General features: G+C 27.4%; 1 protein-coding gene across 1 annotated transcript; it reads right to left on the minus strand.

Moving 5' to 3' along the window:
- Positions 1-11,832: 11,832 nt before the first annotated feature.
- On the minus strand, positions 11,833-25,375 carry LOC111623753 (sodium-dependent phosphate transport protein 2B-like). The gene is made up of 5 exons (XM_023366450.1): positions 25,077-25,375; positions 18,639-18,830; positions 16,453-16,574; positions 16,329-16,368; positions 11,833-13,678 (listed from the first exon to the last, which is right to left on the minus strand). Exons 1-5 carry the CDS (start codon positions 25,156-25,158, stop codon positions 12,681-12,683), a joined length of 1,434 nt encoding a protein of 477 aa, XP_023222218.1. The 5' UTR covers positions 25,159-25,375; the 3' UTR covers positions 11,833-12,680.
- Between the last annotated feature and the right edge of the window lie 370 nt (positions 25,376-25,745).

The following is a 25,745-nucleotide window of genomic DNA, read 5'->3' on the forward strand; positions in this document are numbered from 1 at the left end:
AAATGTCATGTGGCGTGATTCCCGGCCGACCAATTAGCCATCACCAGCCGTAACGTTATGTAAATCTGTGATTCCCAAGCCATACTCTTATGCAAATCATGCCGTGTGGCGTAATTGTCTGCTGACCAATCAGTGGCTGTACTTTCAAAAAGCCAACGGCCACTTTCAATCATCTGTCGATGACCGTTACGACTAAAAAAAACTTCGCTAAGTCTTACTTTCAGGGGGAGGTCTTATATTTCGCAATTCAGCAAAATCTGTGCTAGGTCTTATTTTCTGCGGATGTCTTATTTTCGGGGAAACACGGTAGTACTCAGTATTTTGTTCTTCGCCTAACATAAAAATATAGCTTTAAATATTTAATGACTTATATTTAAATCATCTTACCTTATAAAAAACTTAGTCAAATAAAACAATTACAGAAATATTAAAATAAATCACTTCGTTAATCATAAAATTGGATGAATATTAAAAGCGAAAACTAAACACGTGCACACCCTGCTCTATGTAAACAGAGAGGTCAGGACACGTGCTGACGTCACTAACTTGCCATTCCTGGCTAACATTGTAGAATAGGGATCTGGCTAACATTGTAGAATAGGGATCTGGCTATCCTTGTAGTATATAGTCCTTGGGTAGTAACTGTGCGAACTCAACAAATATCTAGTGTTGCCAGATCTAAAGTTACTAAAACGTAACAAGTTCGATACTCGTTTAATACTTGTTTTGGTACTAAAAAGTACTAAAGAATTAAACGAGTATCGAACATGTTACGTTTCAGTAAAACTATCGTTCATTGCAAATAGAAATATTGAACAAACAAAACTTTAAGTAAAATAAAAAAAATATAAAAACATGGCCGACGGTAATACATTTAATTTCATTATACTTAATTGTATAAATAAATATAAAGTTGCAACGTTTAACAAAGATAAAGATACTTTGCTTCCGTTTTCCATTCGTCGTTCGCTCCAGTAGACAATCCACAACTTCACAAGCAAGGTCGCCTCCGTGCTTGTGAAGTTGTGGATTGTCTACTGGAGCGAACGACGAATGGAAAACGGAAGCAAAGTATCTTTATCTTTGTTAAACGTCACAACTTTTTATTACACTTAATTGTATAAATAATTAAATAAAACGTTATTAGTACCCCACAATATCACATTCATTATTAATTAACCATATTAAACCGCAAGCCATATTAAATTTTTACAGTTTACTTCCCCAACTTTTACCCAAATCAGAAATACATTCACTCTGCTAGTGGGATGATGGAGGCCTCGTAATCCGAAATTCGCAGGTAGGTAGGCCTGTGATCAGATTGAATTTCGGAACAGAAGGCCCCCATCATTCCACAATCAGATCAAATGGATGCTTGGTTTGGGAAAATATTCACTCTGATCGCAGGCCTACCTTTCTGCAAGCATCAGAATGTTATGCCTGGTAGCCTATTTTAGTAGCATGTTTGCCCAAACCAAGCATCCATTTGATCTGCTTGTGGAATGATGGGGGCCTCCTGATCCGAAATTCACTCTTATCACAGGCCTACCCACTGCAGGTGCAGAAGATTCATCGGCTTTTATATGGTATGTCTGAAAGATTAAAATATACACTTGTAATCTGTTTCAGGTTAGTTTTCACATTTCTTTTTAAAAGTCAATTTATAGTTTTCTCTTCTGTAGAGGACATGACCACTGATAGATCTTCATTTGAGTGTTGAAAGACCTGTGGGATATAAATTGATGTTCTGTGTGACGACGAGAGACTCTTTAATATACATTTTTATATTACAGAATATTATTTATATTATACTATATTAGTTATATTTACATTTTTAGCGTAATCTTTTATTCGTTGCTATATTTATTTGAAATTGACAAATTTTTACGAGAATTCCTCCAAAAAACATTTGATTAAAATAACCTAATAATTGGAATTTTTGCCATCGGTTTTAGTTTAATGAATTAATGGAACAGCAACGAATATCCAGTTTTATTCCCCGATTGTTATTCTGTCAAGCAATCGGGTTAGTTTCTGGAAATCAAAAAACTACCACAAAATGGGTGTCGCCTTGACGTGGCTTTGTGGCTTAATGTGTGAAAATTTTATCAAGTTTTACACATAAGATTTTCCACAGACTAAGTATACCCGACAGAAGTATTTCGAAATAATTTTTATCACTGATAACCAGAGAGACTTGAGTCTATAATTTGAGTTTTTTAGACATGTTTATCTTCTAGAACAGGTGTCACCAATCTTATTTTACAGCGGACCGTATAACCATTTTGTTCGATATAATGTACTGAATACACAAAAAATAAAGAAAACCAATATATTTATTTACCAATACATAAACACGATCACTGCAGCAAACTCGTAATCGCTTTTCTTAGAAACTTCATTGTAGGTACAGTACTTACACAAAAAGTTTCTCCTTATATCCAAAGCGATCAGTGATTTTCCTAAAAATTATATTTCTGTCAAATGCAGAATTGAGATTGGACCAATTTTGGCATTTTTATTTACACTTATTTTAATTTTTTCTACGTAGTAATTTCATTTATAAACTATGATATTTCCATATAAATAATTATATTTTAGCTAATTTGTGGTACAGTGCGGCGGCGGGCCGAAAGAACTGACCTGGTCTGCGGGCCGTAGTTTGGTGACTCGTGCTCTAGAAGATTCTGTAGTGCCGAATAAACAATAAGAAAAAGTAAAAGAAGAAAAAATACAGTTTTTTTTGGAGGATTTTCGCACTTTTTAATTGATTATATTTAGACAACTTCTTTATTTAAAGATTTTATTTAAAAATCTGAAATTTTGCACGCTACCTAAGAAAGTGATTTTCCTAATTGTTATTTGGAGGAGATATTTAGAATTACTTTAAGCGTTTGGGGGAGCGGAAAAATCAACTCCAGAGTATCGGCGACTCTGATTTCTATATACCGTGTATACAGTCAGACACTAGTTAGTATGATTGCCGAAATTATGCTTAAAAGTTAAGGATTTGCAGAAGTCTATTATAAATGTCGCCTAGTTATAAAATTCCTCCTCACAAATACCATAAAATTCAGAATAAAATTATACAATACTAGCAGACCCCGCTACGCGTTGTTGTGACTCAAAATGTATCTNACAGACTAAGTATACCCGACAGAAGTATTTCGAAATAATTTTTATCACTGATAACCAGAGAGACTTGAGTCTATAATTTGAGTTTTTTAGACCTGTTTATCTTCTAGAACAGGTGTCACCAATCTTATTTTACAGCGGACTGCATAACCATTTTGTTCAATATAGTGTACTGAGAACACAAAAAATAAAGAAAACCAATATATGTATTTACCAATACATAAACACAATCACTGCAGCAAACTCGTAATCGCTTTTCTTAGAAACTTCATTGCAGGTACTTACACAAAATGTTTTCTTATATCCAAAGAGATCAGTGATTTTCCTAAAAATTATATTACTGTCAAATGAAGAATTGAGATTGGACCAATTTTGGCATTTTTATTTACACTTATTTTAATTTTTTCTACCTAGTAATTTCATTTATAATCTATGATATTTCCATATAAATAATTATATTTTAGCTAATTTGTGGTACAGTGCGGCGGCGGGCCGAAAGAACTGACCTGGTCTGCGGGCCGTAGTTTGGTGACTCGTGCTCTAGAAGATTCTGTAGTGCCGAATAAACAATAAGAAAAAGTAAAAGAAGAAAAAATACAGTTTTTTTTGGAGGATTTTCGCACTTTTTAATTGATTATATTTAGACAACTTCTTTATTTAAAGATTTTATTTAAAAATCTGAAATTTTGCACGCTACCTAAGAAAGTGATTTTCCTAATTGTTATTTGGAGGAGATATTTAGAATTACTTTAAGCGTTTGGGGGAGCGGAAAAATCAACTCCAGAGTATCGGCGACTCTGATTTCTATATACCGTGTATACAGTCAGACACTAGTTAGTATGATTGCCGAAATTATGCTTAAANTACACTTATTTTAATTTTTTCTACGTAGTAATTTCATTTATAATCTATGATATTTCCATATAAATAATTATATTTTAGCTAATTTGTGGTACAGTTCGGCGGCGGTCCGAAAGAACTGACCTGGTCTGCGGGCCGTAGTTTGGTGACTCGTGCTCTAGAAGATTCTGTAGTGCCGAATAAACAATAAGAAAAAGTAAAAGAAGAAAAAATACAGTTTTTTTTGGAGGATTTTCGCACTTTTTAATTGATTATATTTGGACAACTTCTTTATTTAAAGATTTTATTTAAAAATCTGAAATTTTGCACGCTACCTAAGAAAGTGATTTTCCTAATTGTTATTTGGAGGAGATATTTAGAATTACTTTAAGCGTTTGGGGGAGCGGAAAAATCAACTCCAGAGTATCGGCGACTCTGATTTCTATATACCGTGTATACAGTCAGACACTAGTTAGTATGATTGCCGAAATTATGCTTAAAAGTTAAGGATTTGCAGAAGTCTATTATAAATGTCGCCTAGTTATAAAATTCCTCCTCACAAATACCATAAAATTCAGAATAAAATTATACAATACTAGCAGACCCCGCTACGCGTTGTTGTGACTCAAAATGTATCTATTATAAATTTATAACACTTCCCCCGTGGGGGGGAGAATTTTCGAAAAATTTCTTTTTAGTGTACATTCTGTTGACGGGCATGATTTGTTAACCCCGTTTGAAACCTAATAATTTCTGTGGTCTGAGTAGTTAGAATCGGAGTCAGATGGTTTAAGACAGGAATTAGTTATTAACTTAAATTAACGAACATTGAGAGTTGAGATCAATGCTTAGTCAGTGTTGAAAATTGGAATGTCCCGTAATATTTTGTGCGGCCCACGTCGCACAAAATATTAATAAATATATCAATTTTCCAACATAAAAAAGTGCGCAGCAAAAGTTCTATTGTTATTTTCTACAACTTAGTAAAAATTTAGTAAAAAGTAAGACAAGAAATCAGCCAACACACTCACATCAATACTAATTTCGGATATATGGCATCTACATAATCTGACTAAAGTTATATTAAGTATACTTATGTAAATTAAAAATCATATTTTTAGATGAATAAATAATTGTGATTTACCTGCATAATTTTTCTTTTTTCTCTTGTGTCAATTTAAAACTTTTAAATGTGGCCCTTACATAGAAAAATGTTGCTCATCCATGCTTTACAAAGAAGCTGGGTGTAAGTCACACCATGGGCCTACAATTCGTTCCTCAAAAGGACCACCCTTTAACTTCCTCTGTGGACTCGGCATGAATTCATGGAAAGGGTTAATTAAAAAGGGGACGAAAGGTCTTTGCATAGGGAGAGGAGACACAAAAAGACTACTTTTGACTCAGACTTGGAGTTGAAGAGACGGCTATTCGTTTGCTCCTGTAGCAACTATTCTTTAAGTTTCATTTTTGAATTTGATTATAAAAACTAAATCTGTATATTATTTTTAATATTTATCTGTATATATATTAAAAGCAAAATGTTCAGTCATCGTCACACACAAATAACATAAATTTAAAAGTTAATTTGATTTACAATTTGAAAATTTCAAAACAACATTTAAATGATTTTTAAAAAAAGTCTTAATTTTCAATTAATTTGATTTTAGTTTTGATTTCATTTTTAATTTTGGTTTCAGTTTCCATGTAAAGGCCAGAGTTTTATTTATTTTATTATTTTTAGTTTCAATACTTTTTTTGGCATAATTTATTTAATATTAATTTAGATTAAGTTTTTATAATTATTTATTTATTTAATTTTGCCTGCATTTTTTGAAAACTTAATTTTTTTTAAATTAATTGCAACCTTTTTTTCTTTTGCGACATAACTACAGAAATTATTTTTAGTGTTTTTTTGCACAAAAGATAATCAAATTTAAATTTATTTTATATTTTTAGTAATTTCATTAATTTTTGTTTTATAAATTTGCCTACTTTTAATTTTTTTTCTAAATTTTAATATTAAGCGAGTTAATATTAATTGAACAAGTCGGGCTACCTAGTATTATAACAAATAACACTGGCCTATATGGGAAAATTGCCGTAACTAGTTTAATAATCCTATAAGTTGTGGAAAACTGAAAAGTTTTCTCCTATTTGCAATGTTTTTGCGCCCTTGGCAATGCATTAGTTTTTTTTAGCCCACGACGCATAAATGTTTGTGAGCCTCCTTAATTAAGCCACGCACTCTTGGCACTTGCCCCATTGTGAAATTCATTGCTAAGGCTCTGCTTACTTGTATCTTTGCTAAAAGTTTACTTTTTACTGTATCTTTCGAAATTTTATTTGGCTCACCATTTAAAAAAGGCCGTTCACCTGACGTAAGAGGCAGTTATATTGCTTACTTACAATATAGGTCGTACTGTATCTTTAAAATATAGTAAATAAACACAAATAAATATGTAAATTAATTACATTATATGGAGCTTTATTTAAAAATTAACATTTTCTTTTGTATCATTCTTCTAATAAACTTGAAAATGACATTGTGTACATTTACAATTACAAATAATTTTTCTTTTAATGTTTAAATTAAAAATAAATAAATCTACAAATTATCCAATTTGTAGATTTATTTATTTTTAGTTATATAAAATCTCAAATTTTATCTAATCATCAAAATTAATTATTTACTTAATAAACATGATTTCTGATGTTAATCCAGAAATCCAATTATAACTTGTGTGGTAGTTTTGAGATCATTTAATTAACATTGCATCAAACTCTATCCATCCAGAAGCAATGTTAATTAAGAGACATTTGATTACACATGTTGCAAAAAATAGATCTGTGTGGGTTACCTTAAAAATATATTAATTCCAGTACTGTAACTTGTGTGTCAAAAATGTTAACAAATAACTGAAAAACGTCTTTGACAAAATTTTTTATCATACTTTATTAACATTTAAAAGCACAACAGCTTCAACAGTTCTTATTAACAAATCTATACATTCAGTTCAAAACTCACTTTTTATAACTGATATTCAGTGATCGTAAATTTAGATCAAAAGAAATTAGTTTACAAGTAACAATAAGACAGGCTCCAATAAAAATAATTTTTGGAGTAACATTATTATTATATATAATATGTATTAATTAAATAATGCATACATTCATCAAATAATAATATCAATTTAATAAATTTAACTGTGAATGACAGCAAAAAGATTATTCAAAGAGTGGCTTGTGAATCACGAGACCATCAAGACACTTTTCTGTCTTGTCAGAGTTTAATACTAATTTATTGTCTAATACTGATCATCAGGGCCATGCCACTAGGCGAGTTGGAGAGGCAACTGCCTCAGTTACCAAATTGGAAAGGAAAGGATACTAAAAAGTCAAAATGTTTATAGAAATATAAATATATTGGTACTCTTCTTAGGGTTGCCTTATATGCCAAAATTATTTGGAACAGTCCTGCTGATCATTACATTTGAGACAAGTGATCAGCAAGACTGTTCCAAATAATTTTGGTATCTAAGGCAAGCATAAGAACAGAAAAAGCATAGCTCTTTTCATAACATAGAGATATTAACATGTGTAAAATATCTTTGTTTCATATTAATAATAAATAACTGTATACATTATTTTTGCTTCTTTTTTATTGTGCAGCTTTTGAAACTTTAATTTGATCCATAAACAAATTTGGCAAACAAATTTTTCTTCTAAATGATTCAAAACCATTTAGAAGAAAAAATATTTCTCTTTAGTTAACCATTATAACCAATAGCAAATCTCTGTGTGTGTGTGTGTGTGTATTGCAAAACAATTTAAAATATTTTAAAATCTTTCTATATACTATGTTTATTTTACATAAGAAACTTTTTATAACAAAATAACAAACAACAATCATTAACTAGGTCTTAAGAACAGGACTAACCAGTCTGGCTATGGTAAAATCACTTTTATCCTTCTTTCTATGGCCTCGATTAAGAATTAAAGTTCTATTTTCAGAATCTTCTAATTAAATTACAATAGCTATCTATTATAGAAACTTCTGAAACTTAAATTTATGATCTGAAAATATTTTAATTATATAATGATTCCTAATAAGTTTGTTGTTGCTTATTATGTTATAAAATGATTATCATAAAAAGATATATTTTAGAATTATTAAATAATATATTAATTATATATGCAAAAAGTGTTTTTCTAACACTTACCATCTTTGAAATGCCATCCTAAATATAGCATTTAAAGATGAGTGCCAACAATGTTAAACCAAACTATTTTTATAAAATATATTAAAATTTAAAAATTTACTGGATTTAGTTTCTTAAACTTCAGAATAGTTATATTAGTTAGTTTTTAAATTATCCATTTTTTACAATTTTATTAGAACCTGTCTTATAAATACATATTTTGGCCACATATATTATTATACAAATTATATATTAGCTTGATACAGTGATATTTCATATGTGAACACAAAACTATGATAACTGTAATGAATATTTATTTATATTCTGACTACTTATGTGAAAGAGAACAGTTTGTCAAGTTTATAACTATATAAGATTTTACATGGAAGACCAGAAAATATGATTGAAGTCTGATAAATTAACATATAACTATTGCTATTTAATGACTAATCACTAGTTGAGATACTGTCTATTAAATCAAAAGTTATATGTATATTATAGGACCATACTAGTTGATCATTTCATAGTCTTTGATATGGATCCAAAGTTGGAATCAAAACAAAAGATAGAAAATGTTTCCAATGTGAACAAAACAGCAAATTTATTACTGTCCTCTCACAGATTTACCTTCGCAAAAGTATTGTATATAAATACAAAATTTTCTGTTATTTAATCAAAATAATTTCATATTTTGATTAAATAATTAACAAATTGGAAATGGGAAACAATTTATAAGTTTCTGTTTCAACTTCTCTTAATTCTTCCACAATAAATGGCAAATAATTTTCTCATCACAACCTGTATCCACTGCTGGCTTGAATTACTATGATTGTCCAAATAGTAATTAAATAGGATTAATCTTGATTTGATAGCTTAGGCACTCGTGACTGGTTCAGCTGTTTTTCCCCTTCCCCATTTTCTTTACACAAATATAGGCATTATGTACATTACAAATTGTGTAACAAAAATTTCGGAGGAAAATAATACACACTTTCATTCAACCTGAGTTTTTAAAAACATTATTAGTTTTAATCTGTTGGCATCTATTTGCAAAAAGTTAGATTTCTTGTTTATATATACAATATGTTAATAACTTAAATATCAATAGACATTTCTAATTGTAACAAATAAAATTGTGCAAATTTTTTTGAAATGAAAATAGAAAATAATGACATATATTGAAGTGCTGCAAATTCACATTTTTTGTCATACATATTTTAACTGACAATTTCACTAATATTTCAAGCCAATCTATATTGCAGAACTAATTTATATTTATTTTGAGGATTTGACAAAATAGTACATTATATAATTACATTTACTGAAGAAAATCCTAAATAATAAAAATTCTTACAATTATAATACTTAATTATTGAACAATTCAATATTATAACATTTAACTGTAAATTTTTACGTTCTTATCACACAAATATTATTTCAATTATAAAAATATCACAACCTAAATAACAAAGGATAAAACTGTTGTTTTGCTTTTGATAAAAAATAAGTAGTGCTTTGCAGAAACCCAGTATATTATACGTATACTAAAAATATATATATCTTACTTGTTTGTGAGATATTTAAATATTAANTCGAGTTAATTCTCTGCAAGAAATTTCAATATAATTCAAGCATTTCTTCGTTTTATTCGAAACAAATGAGAGAAAAATTGAAGCAATGATCTCAAGTACTGTTGCGATTTAATTTAGAAAACTTAATTAAAAGTTTATTAAGTAATTCATGTAAAAATGGCTAGCATATCCTATTCAAATATTAAAAAAAAATACTTTTGCTTGTTATAAATTAATAAAGTGCAACTTAAAAAAAATAAATTTGTCAATGTTATTTGGCAATACTAAGCATATGTTCTATTTTGTTCTTTCATATTGCATCCCAATAACCATATAGATTACATTATCAATAGTCTAGCTGCTTTCTATCAAAAGAATTTATAAATTTTAAATTTTGTTAAAAATAAAAAAAAACAGACAGACTATTTAAAATGTAGCTCTAGCTGTAGTTATTAGGATATAATACATACAAAATGCAAACATTTGCTTAGTAATAGCATATTAATTATATAAATAATTTATTTGGAATGTTCATCCTTAAATTATCAAAAAATAAATAAAAATAATATTTTACAGGGCAGCATTTATACTAATGAAAAAAATAATAATAATAAACATCTCTATAAATGCAATTTTTTTGTGAGCACTCTGTATAATGTAACAGCACCAAGTATCATTATGTTATTTTATGCTGGCACAAAAAATAAGCACCAATTTTACCATTATGTACATTATATGGCAAATAAAATGTACCAAAATTTTATCACAAACTGTATTGTAATTATTTCTGAATATAGCAAATAATTAGATACTTAATGAAAAATGCTGCAAAACACAGGGTTATCATCATCACATATGATTTCATTTTGCTAAAAAAATTTAAAACCTGCATTATACAATAATTAGTCTATTTTCTCCACTATCTATTATTCAGAACTGTTGATAAAAAGTTACTTTTCACAATATCTGTACAATCTTGGATGGATACATCACAGTAACAGGTTCATTGATGATCTGACATTTTTTTACAATGTATCTCAACAGTTTTTTTTAATGAGTGTTTTGGTATCTAAAATGCATTAACAAAATTCCCAAAAATATACAGTCATAAGTACCAAGAATTTTTTCTATACCCAATTCACATCAGAAATTGTCACAGTTATAGAGCATATTTAAAGTTAGTTTCATATACTTTTTAGTTTAGGCAACTCAACAGTAAATATTTTTATCTTATTAAACCATTAGGATATAAAATTTTCTATTATGATGATCTGATATGAATTTTGATTCAAAAATCCTTTGTGATGTGCTTTGCTTTTTATTCTCCTTGCAAATGATAATTTATGATTGGCTCTTTATAATCAGGACTCACTCAATTTTAAACTATTACCTACAAATTATTGAAAATATTACAGAAAATCAGTATAATCTGTGATATATATGGTAAATTTACGAATAAGATTTATTTTTCTAAATATTACTAAAATTTTAGAGAGTATGCTAAATCTTCAAATGTCACAACATTCTGGAATTGTATTAAATTCAAATGACTGTTCTTCATGCTTAATTTTCAATTAACATTGAGAATAGGGAATAACTCAGAGAACACTTTTCATTGAAAACTGATTCTAAGAAAAACAATTTTTTAAAACTAAAATTTCCTAATAATAAATAACATATAAACTGAAAATATATTTAATTAAGTAAATACCATTTTTTTTCTTATTAAATTTAATATTTGTTATAAAATTTACTTAATGCAAATAAATATCTTTTCTTTGTGTGAATATATTTATAATTTTATGCTATATTGCAATATTTTATTCAAATATATATACTGTAAAGCTAAAAATTTTCATAAGAATGCTTCTATAATCATCTTAATTTGAACATATTGAAGAAGAATTTTAATTTTGTTTAGTAATGCTGTCAACTTTGATTAAAATGTAACTTGAGAAGTTTATTTTTTAAAAATCTTAGATAATATAATCTATAGCTTTTATAATATATAATTTCTTAGCTTCAAAAATGATGAAGTTTTACATTGTTATTTTATTTTCACTCATTTGGCAATATGAAATTTCCTGATTTGATATTGATCATTAACTCAGATGTTGGGATAAGTTAATAGGATATTGCACAGATTTCTCAAATATCAAGGAATAGACTTTTATTATTCATTAAACTGTTTTTTTTTTTTATTTGAGTTTTTAACTATTTTATGTAGTTTATTTAATTCCAAAGAAAATAAAATAAAAAATTTGTATGCATACAATACAGAAAAATTATTGAAAATTACTGTTACCTCCAAAAATATTATCTACTACACTTTTATAAGAAATCTTTGGCATTTGCATCAACATTACATATAAGTTATATGTATGAAAAAAAATAATGATTTTAGAGACAAAGATACTGAATTTTCAAAATAATTGAATAAAAAACAATAACAGTTTTTATTACAAAGAATTATTTGTGATAGAATGCTATGACAGTATAAGTAAATAATATTGTACTATCCAATCATGGTACCATGGTCTCATGATTGGATTAATATTATATTTTTGGTATATTGCAAAATAACTGTACAAGATTCTGATGTGATTTTTAAAATTCCCTTGTAATCCATTATTATATTACATACATATCTGGGGTATATGTGTTATTTTACAGTATTAAATTACCAGAATTTTGCATCTGTAGCTTGTGCATAAGATCTCTAGGAAATAAATATGTCGTTGTTTCACAAGTTATTCATATTCTGAATAATAAATCTTTCAAAACAATTGTCTTTAAACATTTAACCCATATTTACCATAATTTGTAAATGTTCAATAAAAAGTAAAAACAGTATTATTTTTACACAATTAAAATAAATTCAAATTTCTGTTCATGATATCCTGCCCTTCTTTAATTATATTTAAAATTTGTCATATCACAGCATTGTGCTTTCTGAACTTGGCTTTCCTGACCAAACAAATGCAGAATTTTCAAATCCATTTAGTGCATGGCATTCGCTTGATTGAGAAGCAGATTCTAAAATGTTTACTGCTGATTGATGGGTTGTTATACCCAAAGCTGCTCCATCATGAGCATTTTGAGGTTGTAGGCAACATTGACAGCATTTACAGACCCCAAATATCCGAATGATCAGCCTGTCTAGAGGATCCAGAGAGTGCATGAATTCTGGTAGCCAATTCCAGTCTTTTAAAAATTCGGGCAATAGACTAGGCTTTTTACATTGCAATACGTTGATAATGATGATGATAGTGAGCAATACTAAAACTATGCCAATAATTATCATGAAGATTGTAGTGCCTGCTAAGCTTAAAGCAAATATAGATGCTGGCAAAACAAAGAACATCATAATAAGGTAAAAAACTGAAAACCATCGATATTTTGCAGTAATATTTCCCAATAACTTAGCCAAAGGGATTGGTACTCTCATGTAGGGAATTGGATAAAACAATAAAATGCCACTGAGATTGAAAAACAAATGACAGAAGGCAATTTGTAGTGTTTCTTTTTTCCCAGCTGTCAAAGCTGCTAATAAACTTGTAGTGGTTGTTCCAACATTAGAACCTAATGTCAGTGGATATATTCTTTCCAAAGATATGATACCAACACCTGCCAAAGGTGTTAGAGCAGAGGTAAAGATTGAACTACTTTGAACTAAAATTGTCATTCCACATCCTACTAATATGGCCAAGTAACCAACGAGGATGGAAAATGGAAATCGTGGTTCAGAATTTATAACTTTTTTGATGATAACAGAAATTTGTCCACGCAGCATGGAATGGAGTAGTTTTACCATCAACACAAGACATGAGCATAACATAACAAGAGAAATTATTAACATTACTGCTCCAATAATGGAATCATCCCAATCCAATCCTCTCAAAAGAAATTTACCTGAAAATAATATATGATATAGTTATCATGATTCAGAAACAGTTTTCATTTTACCATAATTTTTGGTATGATAAAGAATGTTTTAAATACAATATATGCTTTAATCAATAAAATTTCTGTAGAATTCAACTAAAAATTTATAGTTTATTTGAATCCTAAGCAATTATAATTTATAAAATATGTATTGTTTCTGAGGATAGAATAAAATTAAGCATCAAAAGTTTTTCAGTATTTTATATAAAATTTTGTTCTTTTAATAGAATTGTGGCTACACGCCATATTTTAAACTATATCTATATATCTTCACTTCACCTTCATCTGTCCTATTTGTTTACTCTTCTATAATCTTATCGTCTTCCCATTGACTTTAGTGTGTGGGTGGACTGAGAGAAAAGGAATGAATGGAAAGCTTTTGAGAGGGGATATGAGTGGACTGAGGAGAGAGGAGGAAGGAGGGGGAGTTAAGAAGGGGGAGAACGAAGGGAGTGAGTGGAGAGGAAAAACGAGGGCAGATTGGAAGTGAGGGGAGAAGGGAAAGGACGGGAGACGGAGAGGAAGGAAGTGGATAGGGGAGGTCGTAAGGAAAGCCTCCCCTGTAAGTTGGACATTGTATGGTGAGATGAGAAGTAGAGAACTTTAGAACAAGAGGAAGAAAAAGGAACTTAAATGAGAGGAACCAGACGGATCACCCCTTTTGGATTGATATCTCAGCGTGAAACAAGAATTGAGTGAATCAGCCCCACCAGACCGACGAGAAGCTTCATCCACGAGCCCATACAATTCAACCTGCATCATCAAGTTTTGGGTACCCTCTTTCCTTATTCTTTTCTTTCCCCTTCTAAATCTTCGAATAAGCCGGCTATAGTTAATTAGTTTGAGTAGAAATAAGAACCTAGTATTAAGTAAGATAATTTTTGTTAATCGGATGTTCGGTTCTGAAAAAGGGACAACTAGAATTGTTGGTATCTATGAAATCCTGTATTTGAACTAGCGAGTTAATAAATAATTGTGTTGTATGTTATCTAATCTGTATTGTGTGCCTTTATATAACTCGCAGAAATCACAGAATAAATCAAAAACAAATATTTTTAAGATTAAACATTTCAGTTTTTTAGAATACCATTATCAATCTGGAAAACATGCATTCCTAAATTTTGAAGTAAGGATGTAAGTAAGCAATCAGGCTATTTGTTGTCTGAATGTCTATGTTACTAATATTGTTTTTAAAAAATTTTGAGAGATTTAAAAATGAATACAAATAAAAATGTGTCATTATTAACCATTATATTTTACAAAAAAATATTTCTATTTAAAGACTATTGAAGATTATTAATCTATGTAAGAAGTATTGATCTATACTCCACATTGATGCTAGTACTAAATGTCAAGTTCATAGGTTAAATTTATACACAGAAAATAAAATACTTTACAATAAACAACATGATAACTATCGCATAAAGTATAAGTATAAATTTATGTGATATTCTGTGATGTTTTTGTATAAATCATTTTATCTTCCACATAAATTCTGAGCTATATAAATTTAGTATCTGGTTGTTACTCTGATATAGAAAGAATTAAGAGTCCAAATTTCAAATATAATTTTCTCATATAAGTTAATTAATACCTTCGATACTCATTAAATACAGAAATCTGTAAAAGACTGTATTAAATGCAAACATCCATAGTTTATTAGATATTAAATAAATTTCATTTTTGGCATGACAAAAATAATTAGTAAGAATATTTTTAATGTTTACTCATATCTGTTTTTTCATTTTACTTACTTTATTTTCATGCACATACCCCATAAATTATGGCACATATCCTGCAGAAATTGCTAGAATGAAAATAAAACCTTCACATAACCCATCACCATATATCCCTTCCCTTTGGAGCAATGGTTGTTTCATAGTGAAAATTTATAATTTCAATTTAAAATTAGTGTATAACTCACACACAGTTAATCCAGGGGCTAAATGGATTTTTTTTTTTTTTTTTTTTGAAAGATACAATCTAGCTGCTTCAAAATTCACATGTAAAATATATAAAAAGAAACCAATAAGAAAAGGGAATCAGATAGTTTTTGATTTCATTACTGAATACAGAAATGTAGTAACTTAAATGTGTATTAAAAAGTTAAATAAAATTTACAAGTATTGTTAATTAAATAAGTATTTTAAGAGATTACATTAAAAGACAAATTTAAACTATCCTCATAATTTTAAAATTGAAATGCACACAGAGAAATTAATTTTCAGTATTAAAATTATGATTTCTTTAAAATTTCTCTAATAATTACCAAAAACTATGGTATCATATAATAATATGATATAATAATTATTATTANTGCTATCTAGCTTCATACATTTAGATTGTTATGAGTGGAAAAATATATAATAAAAATAAATAAATTAGAATAACAAACTTAACATATTCTTAGGTTATGAAAAATACTATTCTAAAATTAATAAAATTTAATTCTAATTTATGTAATGCATTGAAATTAATTTTTTGAAAGTTAAATCAATATTAAATTCAATACTTTGAATAAAAATTATGTACCTGTTATAATTTCAATTGGCAATAATACTATAACAGTCAACCAGTTAAACATATCGTGGACTGTTGCAGCTGCAAAAGCTCTTCGAAATTCATTGCGATCACTCACTTGACTTAGAGAAACAATTTTCTACTACTTTTTTATCAATCTGAAAATTTATATTTTATATATTTTCTTACATATTTTAATTGTTTTGATTGAATGTAAATTTGTAATTCAAAAATCTTCTAACCTGTATAATCAAGTTTGTAAATGGTTTAGTCAATTTATTTAAAAATTCAATTTTAACACCTTCTTTGCTTTGTGACCATTCTGTAGAATCTATTATTTCTTGTGTCAATTTTTTCAGATAACCTGTTTAATTTGAAAACCAATCTTAAATTTATTTGCTGGGAATTATTGTTAAAATCATAAAATAGATATAAAATACCTAGTAATAGGTTTAAAATAAATAAACAAACTATATTTTTGAATAATTTTGTAAATAATTATACAACTTGTTTATTATTTTATATCAAGTGAGGTACTCCAGAGCAGTGGTACTCAATCTTTTTGAACTAGTGGCATATTCACAATTCTCAGTAGCATACCAATGAATCAGTGTCACATCAAAGATGCTTTTGTATATATAACAAAAAAAATGATGTTAAAGATCTAAATTTTTTTATATACACTCATGTCCAAAATTAAAGTAACATGCACAAATGTATATGGTAAAAACAGAAATTAATGATTCTAAACTACAATGAATCATCCAAATAACTTCTCTGATACATGCCTGATTAACTACTGATGTATCAGGAACACTTCCTCACCATTACTAATCTTACCAAATGACTCTGTCAAAAACAATTTCTCTGTATGTATAATGCATTACTTTTGTTACATGGGTATACTACTATTGTGCCTCATTTATATGATAGGATGACACTTTGCTGATTTACATAAGACATAACTTTCAGCTACTTACATCTCATGTTGTTGACTTTACATATATTTCATGTTTATTTGCATTAACTTTGGACAAAAGTATATATAAAAATATAGAAATAATATTAAAAAGCTGAGAAACTATCATTTTTCAATTATTATTATTTTTTTAAACTTTGTGTCATTCCTACATTTTCACGGTACACTAGTGTGTCTTGACACATCAATTAAGAACCACTATTCTAGAGCAATTGGGATTAATAATTAAGACTATATGCTGAAGTAAAAACTAAAATGTATTTAAAATCATTAATAAAAAAATTATCAGAAGTTTTTGTTATGTATCAATATGCAATATAATTGATTAAATAACAAAAAATAACATCATTGTAATAAATAATTATTAATTTTGCATTAATATTTTGAAGCTTTACACTGCTTCATCTTCAGATATCACAACATTCAGTTATGTTAATTATTGTCAAGTAGTTAAAATGACATAGAAGTTGATTTAAGTAAGGAAGAAGCAGACTAGCTGTGACTAAAATATTTTTAAAGATTTTTAACAAAGTTTTTAAAGATTATGAGGAAATAGCATATCTTTGATAATTTTGAATAAAGAATTTATACAAAACTAGAAAAATTCAAAAACACATTGAGTACCCAACATTTTAAGTGAACCTGATAACTAATTATTTTATTTACAAAGTTTTGAATTAAATTTCTAAAAGATGTAAATTTGAATCTTTCTCCCAGCAGTTGCATTATTATATTTTTCAAATTGATAATATTATCAATGACATTTAAAATATTATTTGTTTGATTAAAAAAATAATATTAAAATAGAATAAGTGTTATAGTCTTGCTTCTTTGTCAATAAACCAGTATTTGTTTATGCTTATCAAGACATTTTAAGGCAGCTCTAACATTTAACATGTATAAAATGTTACTAAACTTTAAATATGAATGAACACATTTTTATATTTAAAGTCAATCATATATAACAATATTTTATAAAACCTTGAAAAATAATTTATTTAATTAGAGATTTTAAATATAATAAACAAACATTCATTCTTTTTTTCAGTCAGTGTTTAAAATTCTGATAAGATTTAGATATTTAAAAATAATTTTAAAAATTAAGTTAAATGTTCATTTTATTTAAAAGATATTTAATATTTCCTTGTAATTTTTATGACTTGCTGAAAGATATTTTTAAGAATTTACAAGATTGCTTGTAAACAGAGTTGTTAGGAATCTGATCTAGAAGCCATGCTATCTAGCTTCATACATTTAGATTGTTATGAGTGGAAAAATATATAATAAAAATAAATAAATTAGAATAACAAACTTAACATATTCTTAGGTTATGAAAAATACTATTCTAAAATTAATAAAATTTAATTCTAATTTATGTAATGCATTGAAATTAATTTTTTGAAAGTTAAATCAATATTAAATTCAATACTTTGAATAAAAATTATGTACCTGTTATAATTTCAATTGGCAATAATACTATAACAGTCAACCAGTTAAACATATCGTGGACTGTTGCAGCTGCAAAAGCTCTTCGAAATTCATTGCGATCACTCACTTGACTTAGAGAAACAATTGTGTTTGTTACGGACGTTCCAATGTTGGCACCCATTATAATGGGAATAGCATTACTGACGGATATAACTATTAAATAAAACTTTTATTTATAAATATAATTAATATTAATAAAGTCTATTTAAAATAAATCCTGTTTTTTTATTATATTATATTCAAATTTTTAACAATTTTTGTTTTAAATGTTGAAAAAATTCTATTAAAAAAATAATGTTTTGAATGAGTTATTTCATGTAAATTTTATAATGTAAATTTATGTTATAAATATTGTTTACATATTACATTAACAAATTACAGTGCCTATCTATGATTTTTGGTTTACAGTTTATATTCTCAAATTATTTGTTTTATAGCAAATATATAATATAGTTAACAGGTAATTAATTACTATGATTGCAGTCCTTCTTAAAAAAACAATAGAAACCAATAGAATTTTCTATTGTTATTTTAGGGGAACTAAATCATTTAAACCAGTAGATACCAATAAAATTCCCAAAATCAAGAAATTAATATTGCTCAGTCATAATTTTAATTAAGATATAAGAAATTATGAAATGAAAAGTTTTTACATTGCCACTTGTATGTGCTATCACAACTGGGTGCTATTAATTTTCTACATGACAAAACACGTGTATATTTTATGTTTTGGGAAAAATACCTTTAAACTTTTAAATATCCAATTATAGTGATCTTGCTAATCTAACAAATTATTGTATGTTATTGTTCAGATTGGTGGAATTAATTTATATGTAAAAAAGAAAAAGTCAGAAAGAGCTACAAATAAATATATATATAGGATGACGTGTATTGTTTCTAACAATTTCAATCTACAATTTCACTTCATACATTACATGTTAAAAATAACTTAAAAAAAAAAAAACAATCTGTTATTTCAATCAAGTATTCATTATCAAAAATAATAATAAATTACTGTAGATGGATAATTCTGGATTGTAACTCAGACTCAATAGATACACCACACTGATTTTATGAGAAAGTTTAGACCCAATAGATCATTTGGGACCAATAGGGTCTCTTAGGTCAAAATTTTCATATAAAACCATCAGTAAATTTTTTAACAGAGAAGTATGGAATATTGTTTCTATATTTTTTAAAATTATATTTGATAAACAATGAACAACTTTCCATTTAAACTGATTTAAACTATTGTAAATCCAAAAAAATAGCAATATAGTCACATCTCCAAACTCTCTCCAAACTGATGAACAAAAAACTGAATTAGTACTAAATATTCTAAAAAATTGTTTCTGTTAAGGCAAATAAAAACTATATAATAAACAGCTTGATCTCAAGTGGCAATGGCATTAATGAATGAAGCAGTTTGAGCTCAATGGGAAGTGGAATAAGTTACTTAAACTAACAAAAAAGTAATGTCATCATTCAGTAACTTCTCTTAAATACAATACTGATAACAGTCACTAAATTATTTTACATTGTACAAAAAGTCTAACTACAAATCAAACTGGTCATTCAACTTCTTATAAAGCTTTAGAAAACATTTTCAATCTCTTGAAATATTTGATTTTTTAATCAGAATACTGATTCCTTAGTAAATATAAAATTTGATATATTTTACTGATAACATTATGAAATTTTTTTTCCCCTACTTCATATTATGAGTGCATTGACACAAAATATAGTTATGTATGGAAAGAGAAATATTGTCTTTAACTGATATAACATGTAGGTATTTTAAAGTAAAAGAACAATAAAAAGATAAAAACAAGTATTTAAAAATTACGACATTACATTAAATTAGCACTTTAATTACCAATAAATAATAGATACATATTAACAAATGTACATGTTTTTTTTTCACTTCAATGTAATAACCAGTTTAGAATTAAACAGTTTTTTTAAATGTTAAGCATATACAAGATCTTACATCCTTAATGATTGATAAAGAAAACTAGTTTCAAATGCAGTCTTTAATTGAAATTTTAGAATAGTTTTACAGTAATGCCAACAGACAGTTTTTATATTTTCATTTATTTTTAGTAAGTGGTGTTGCTTGTTATTTTTATCTCATTGGACTGCAATTTGAAAAATTTGTAGACCTATAAATTCCCACAGTTATCCATCTGTCTTTCCTTAATCTCAAGAATGGAGTTAGATAAGTGAAAGATAAGACCAGATATGGAAAGCATAGGGGCAGGAGGCCCCAATTAACTATATAAGAACTTCTGGTGCAAACCAGAAGTCAATGTTATTTCAATTCAAAAATTTCCCCTAAAAAATGTTAGAGAGGTGACTGGCATGACTCTGTTGTTAAAGGAAAGTATGATGTACAGGGTCAAGCCACTACTAATTTGAGGTAAGAGTATATATTTTAAGTTAAATACATTAAAAATACAATTAAAAATTGCAGCCCAGCATTATGACGATGTCACAATAAATAATTGCTTGTTAATATTCATACATTGTCCATTCACATTCATAAATCGTATTGTAGAGATTGCTTTCAAGATTGCAGGAGTTTATAGAAAATTACTAAAAGAGTAATGAATATAAATTAGCATCAATATTGAAATCATCAGTTTAATTGTTAAAGATATAGTATCATGTTTTTATTTGATGTTTTTGAAGGAGTTCTGTGAACTGACTTACTGTATATCATAAAATCAAGATAAGGAAATTGTCAGCAAATTAAAATTAATTTTTTATAGCAATCAATATGAATTTTATAATCAAAGGAATATGACATAAGTTAAATAATAGCAAATATTAAACTAGAAGAATATCATAACAAATAAACAAAACGTTATTAAATAAAAAACAACTTTCTTAAAAAAATAAAATAAAATAAAACAGTAAGTAGTTTGTTCCAATAAAGTAATTGTATTTATTACTGATTTTCTGAATAAATAACATATTAAACTATATCACAATTCATTTTCTTCAATGAAGAAACAAAAACTGATTAAAATGAGAGTAATGATTGAAAATTAGTATTCTGATAACACTATAATTTAATCTAATGTGATATAGTAATAAAATTGTTCTGTTTATGACTGATAAGTTAATGCTTGAATTTCCAAAATTTTTGGAATTTATATTTAACTTGGAGAGCAATTTTTGAGCATCTGTTTCAAAATTTCTGTATTTTTTTTTTAACCAATTTCATAACCTTTCATTTATCCATGATTTAGGTTTGGATTATTTTATTTTAGTCTACTTTTTTAAAAATTTAAATGTGTAAATATCATTACTTGAAATATTGTTCTATTTCTATGTAATCTATTTTTATATAAATAATAATATATATGTTAAATATTTATTATTTGAAAGTAAAGTATTATATCTTTTACTGTTTGCTATATTACAATAATTTATATTATAATTATAATATTAATTTTGATTATTAATTATATTAAATTAAAATAGTTGTAAGTTATGATAATTATTTGAGAAATTATCTCTTAATAGTAAAATATACTTTTTTTTTTTTTTTTTCAAAATTATACAAATTTATATGCACAAAGTTGATTTTGTTAACAAATTTAAATGAAAGATTTATTTTATTTATATCATAATCAAATCACATTCTAACTTTATATCTCACAACTGGAAGGCTTTCTATCTTATCAATATTTAGTTACAAAAATTTTGAATTTTATCAATATAGATAGTGTAATGTCCTGTTTTTATTTTTATCTTTTGTCAACTCAATATAGGAAATTTTTTAAACTTTGACTTTTAGATGGAACAACATTGATGAAAGCTATAACTGACTTCTGAAAGCCATATATAAAAATCTGGAAAGATTATTAAAGGTTATTGTCCTGTAGATATATATAGGTTGTCTTTGTATAAAATTAAAACTCCAGAATAAACAGTTAAACAATGAGAAAATTAATAGTAAATAAAGATTAGATAAATATCTTACAATAAAGATAATTTGAATATAGTCTATTATATATATAAGATTTTTTTTGCATTTCTTTTATCTTATATATATATACTGAGTGGCCAATTTATTATGACCCCCTACAAAGTTTACACAAATCAGCTAAGATGTCACACTGATGCCACTGTAGGACAAGATTGTTATAAAGAGAAATTGCTGAATGATCGTACAGACAGTTGAAGAGTATTGCATGTGAAGGTATGGGTAAAAGACGTTATTTAACAAACTTTGAACTTGGAATGATTGTAGATGCCAGAAGCAGTGGAGCGAGTATCAGCAAAACTGCTTTGTTTGTGAAGTGTTCAAGAACAGCTTTGTACATATGTACTGTACAGTACAAAGAGTGGACTATCAAACAAAAAAGCAGGTCTCAACATAAGGCATGTGGTCATCCTTGGTTGCTAGATGCTTTAGCTGAAAAACGAATTGCCAGACTTGTCCAGTTCAACAAAAGAGCAACAGTATGTCAGATTACAGCTGATCTTAGTCAGAGAACATCTCTGATGGCCTCTGAACAAACTGTTTGCCATGCATTACATTGTCTTGAGTTTGGAAGCCAACAGCCTGTTAAAAAGCCTTTGTTGTCTGCAGCTAACAAGATCAAACAATTCCAATTTGCACATGATCACAAAGATTGGGCAGTAAAATTCTGGAAAAGTTTAATGTGGTCTGATGAACCATGTTTTTAATTGCACTGTGCAGATGGCAGAGCACAAATGTGGAGAAAACAGCATGAAAGCATGGTCCCTATATGCATTTCCATATCACTTCAATCTTATGAAGGCAATGTTATAATTTGGAAGATGTTTTCCTGGCATTGTTTAAGCCCTTTGCTTCATGTGGAACAATGTCTGAATGCCCAAAGGTATTTAAATATTGTTGCTGACCAAGTATGCCCAGTTATGTTAATAGCCCACCCCACTGGAGATGGATACTTCTGGTAGGACAATGTTCCATGCCATAAAACTCAAATTGTCAAAAGATGGCTTAAAGAGCATGATGGAGACTTCATATTGCTTAGTTGGCCTCCACAATCACCAGATCTCAATCCAATTAAGCATTTATGGGATGAGGTCAAAAGGGATAGTATCAGGCAACTGGATCCAGAACCATTCATTCTTAGGATTCAGAACCATCCATTCAGTAAGAATGGATCCATCTGCCTGATAGATGGATGGAAAATGCATTTTATTGAATATGGTATCAGATTCTTCCAGCCACTTAACGACATCTCATATAATCCATGCCAAATAGAATTGCAGCAGTATTGTGAGTGAAAGGTGGCTCAACAATGTACTGAGTACATGGTCATAATAAATTGGCCACTCAGTATATATATAAGATTAAAAAAATGCAAAATAAAAAAAAAATTTCAAGGATTTTCAAAGTAATAATTCAGTAATAATGAATTTGATGGTTTTATTCTTCAAACTTCATACAGTTTAAAAGAAATTGATACCTTAAATAAATTATCCATGACTACTCTAGTCTGGATACATAAATAATTCAATAAACAGTAAATCATAAAATAGAGGAATTTTACTTTGAGTGTTGTATTGATCAATATTTAAAATCTATAATTTAATTTTTGATTATTTAATTAAAAATATAAATTTTAAACTGTAATTTTTCAACATTACATTCCATTATTGTTTTGTGTTAGATGACTAAATAAATAGTTGAAAGCTTTTGAATTCAAGATAAGATTCTTGACAATAATTTGATCTGTTTTCTAGAGAAAAAGAGCATTAACTGATCATTCTTTTTAAATTTACATGAATGCCAAAACTGAAATAAAATATGAGAAAATCCAATTAAAACCATAGTAATGAATGTTCATGCTTAAAATTTATTTTCATAGCTTTCAGTTTATAGATTTAAAGAAGAAATATATGTTTATTAGTACATTAAATTTTCATGTACTTAAATTTTATATCTATAATGGAATTCGTTTAACCCTTTAATGAATACTCTATACAATTTCTTTAAATACATGTTAAAAACTATTCAAGATTTCTTTACTTTTAACAATTAAGATGCCCGAATATCATAATGCACAAATTTCATTTTTTTTCTCTCTCTTATATTAAAATTTATTTGATGGAAAATATTTGAACAATATGTGGATGAAATTATATTTACCATAATATGCAACATAAAATGTTGCATATTATGGTAAATATAATTTCATCCACATATTGTTTGATGTAATTCATAAAAATTCATTATGATGTAATGCATAAATAATTTATCAAACTAGCATAATTACAATATATTATATTTTTGTTATAATTTCACAGAAACTTTTGGTGTAAATTCAATATCTAAAATAATGTTTAAAAAACTTAAATGTGTCTAACTAAAAACTTGAAAATATTATAACTTACGTTTGCTTCCAACCATGGTGACAACAATAGAGGTTGATGTGGAGGAACTTTGAACAAGAACTGTGGCCAGAACACCTATCATCAGACCAACAATTGGATTCTGGAGTAATTTATTGTCTTGAAATGCTTGTCCTGCTTTCTTTCCACCCAGGAGACGGAATGCTGAGCTTAAAAAGTCTAACGAGCAAATGAAGAAGTAAAGCAGAGTGAGGAGAGCAACAACTTTTGCTAATCCAGTTACTACTCTGATGACTTTGCCACTAGTGGTTAAATCTAGGGAAATAAATAATAACAGAAATAAAATATGAATAAAGTAAATATTTTGTTATTAAATGGTATTTAAAAATGTATATGTATTTAAATTAATAAAATTATATGTTTTTAAATATGAGTAAGATGACTAATGTAAATAATCTACATTTGTTTATTTAGATTTGTTAAGGGCTGAATTGCTCAGTTGCTGGAGTGGATAGTTGAATCTGAATCTGCCCATCAAACATATAGAATTGTGTACTGAATGAACTACACAGGTGATATTTTTTAGCAAAATGCATAACTACTGTACTTAATTAAATTGTCTTAAATGAACTAAATGAAAAATAAACAAAATCTCAGAGTAAACATGTTTTTATACATAAAACATCTTAAAGTCTAAAATTAAATTTAATA

Source organism: Centruroides sculpturatus, unplaced genomic scaffold (genome assembly GCF_000671375.1).
Source record: "Centruroides sculpturatus isolate CEXI.00-Female unplaced genomic scaffold, Cexi_2.0 scaffold372, whole genome shotgun sequence".
NCBI lineage: Eukaryota > Metazoa > Arthropoda > Arachnida > Scorpiones > Buthidae > Centruroides > Centruroides sculpturatus.

Bases quoted from the DNA above. Each gene is read 5' to 3' on its own strand.
- LOC111623753 (XM_023366450.1), bottom strand. From the start codon at position 25,158: ATGATAGGTGTTCTGGCCACAGTTCTTGTTCAAAGTTCCTCCACATCA. The intron at 16,369-16,452 runs GTTAGAAGATTT...ATAAATTTTCAG, and splicing joins TTACAAACTTGATTATACAG to ATTGATAAAAAAGTAGTAGA. The intron at 13,679-16,328 runs GTGAGTGATCGC...AATCATGATAAC, and splicing joins AAATTGTTTCTCTAAGTCAA to TATATCATATATTATTTTCA.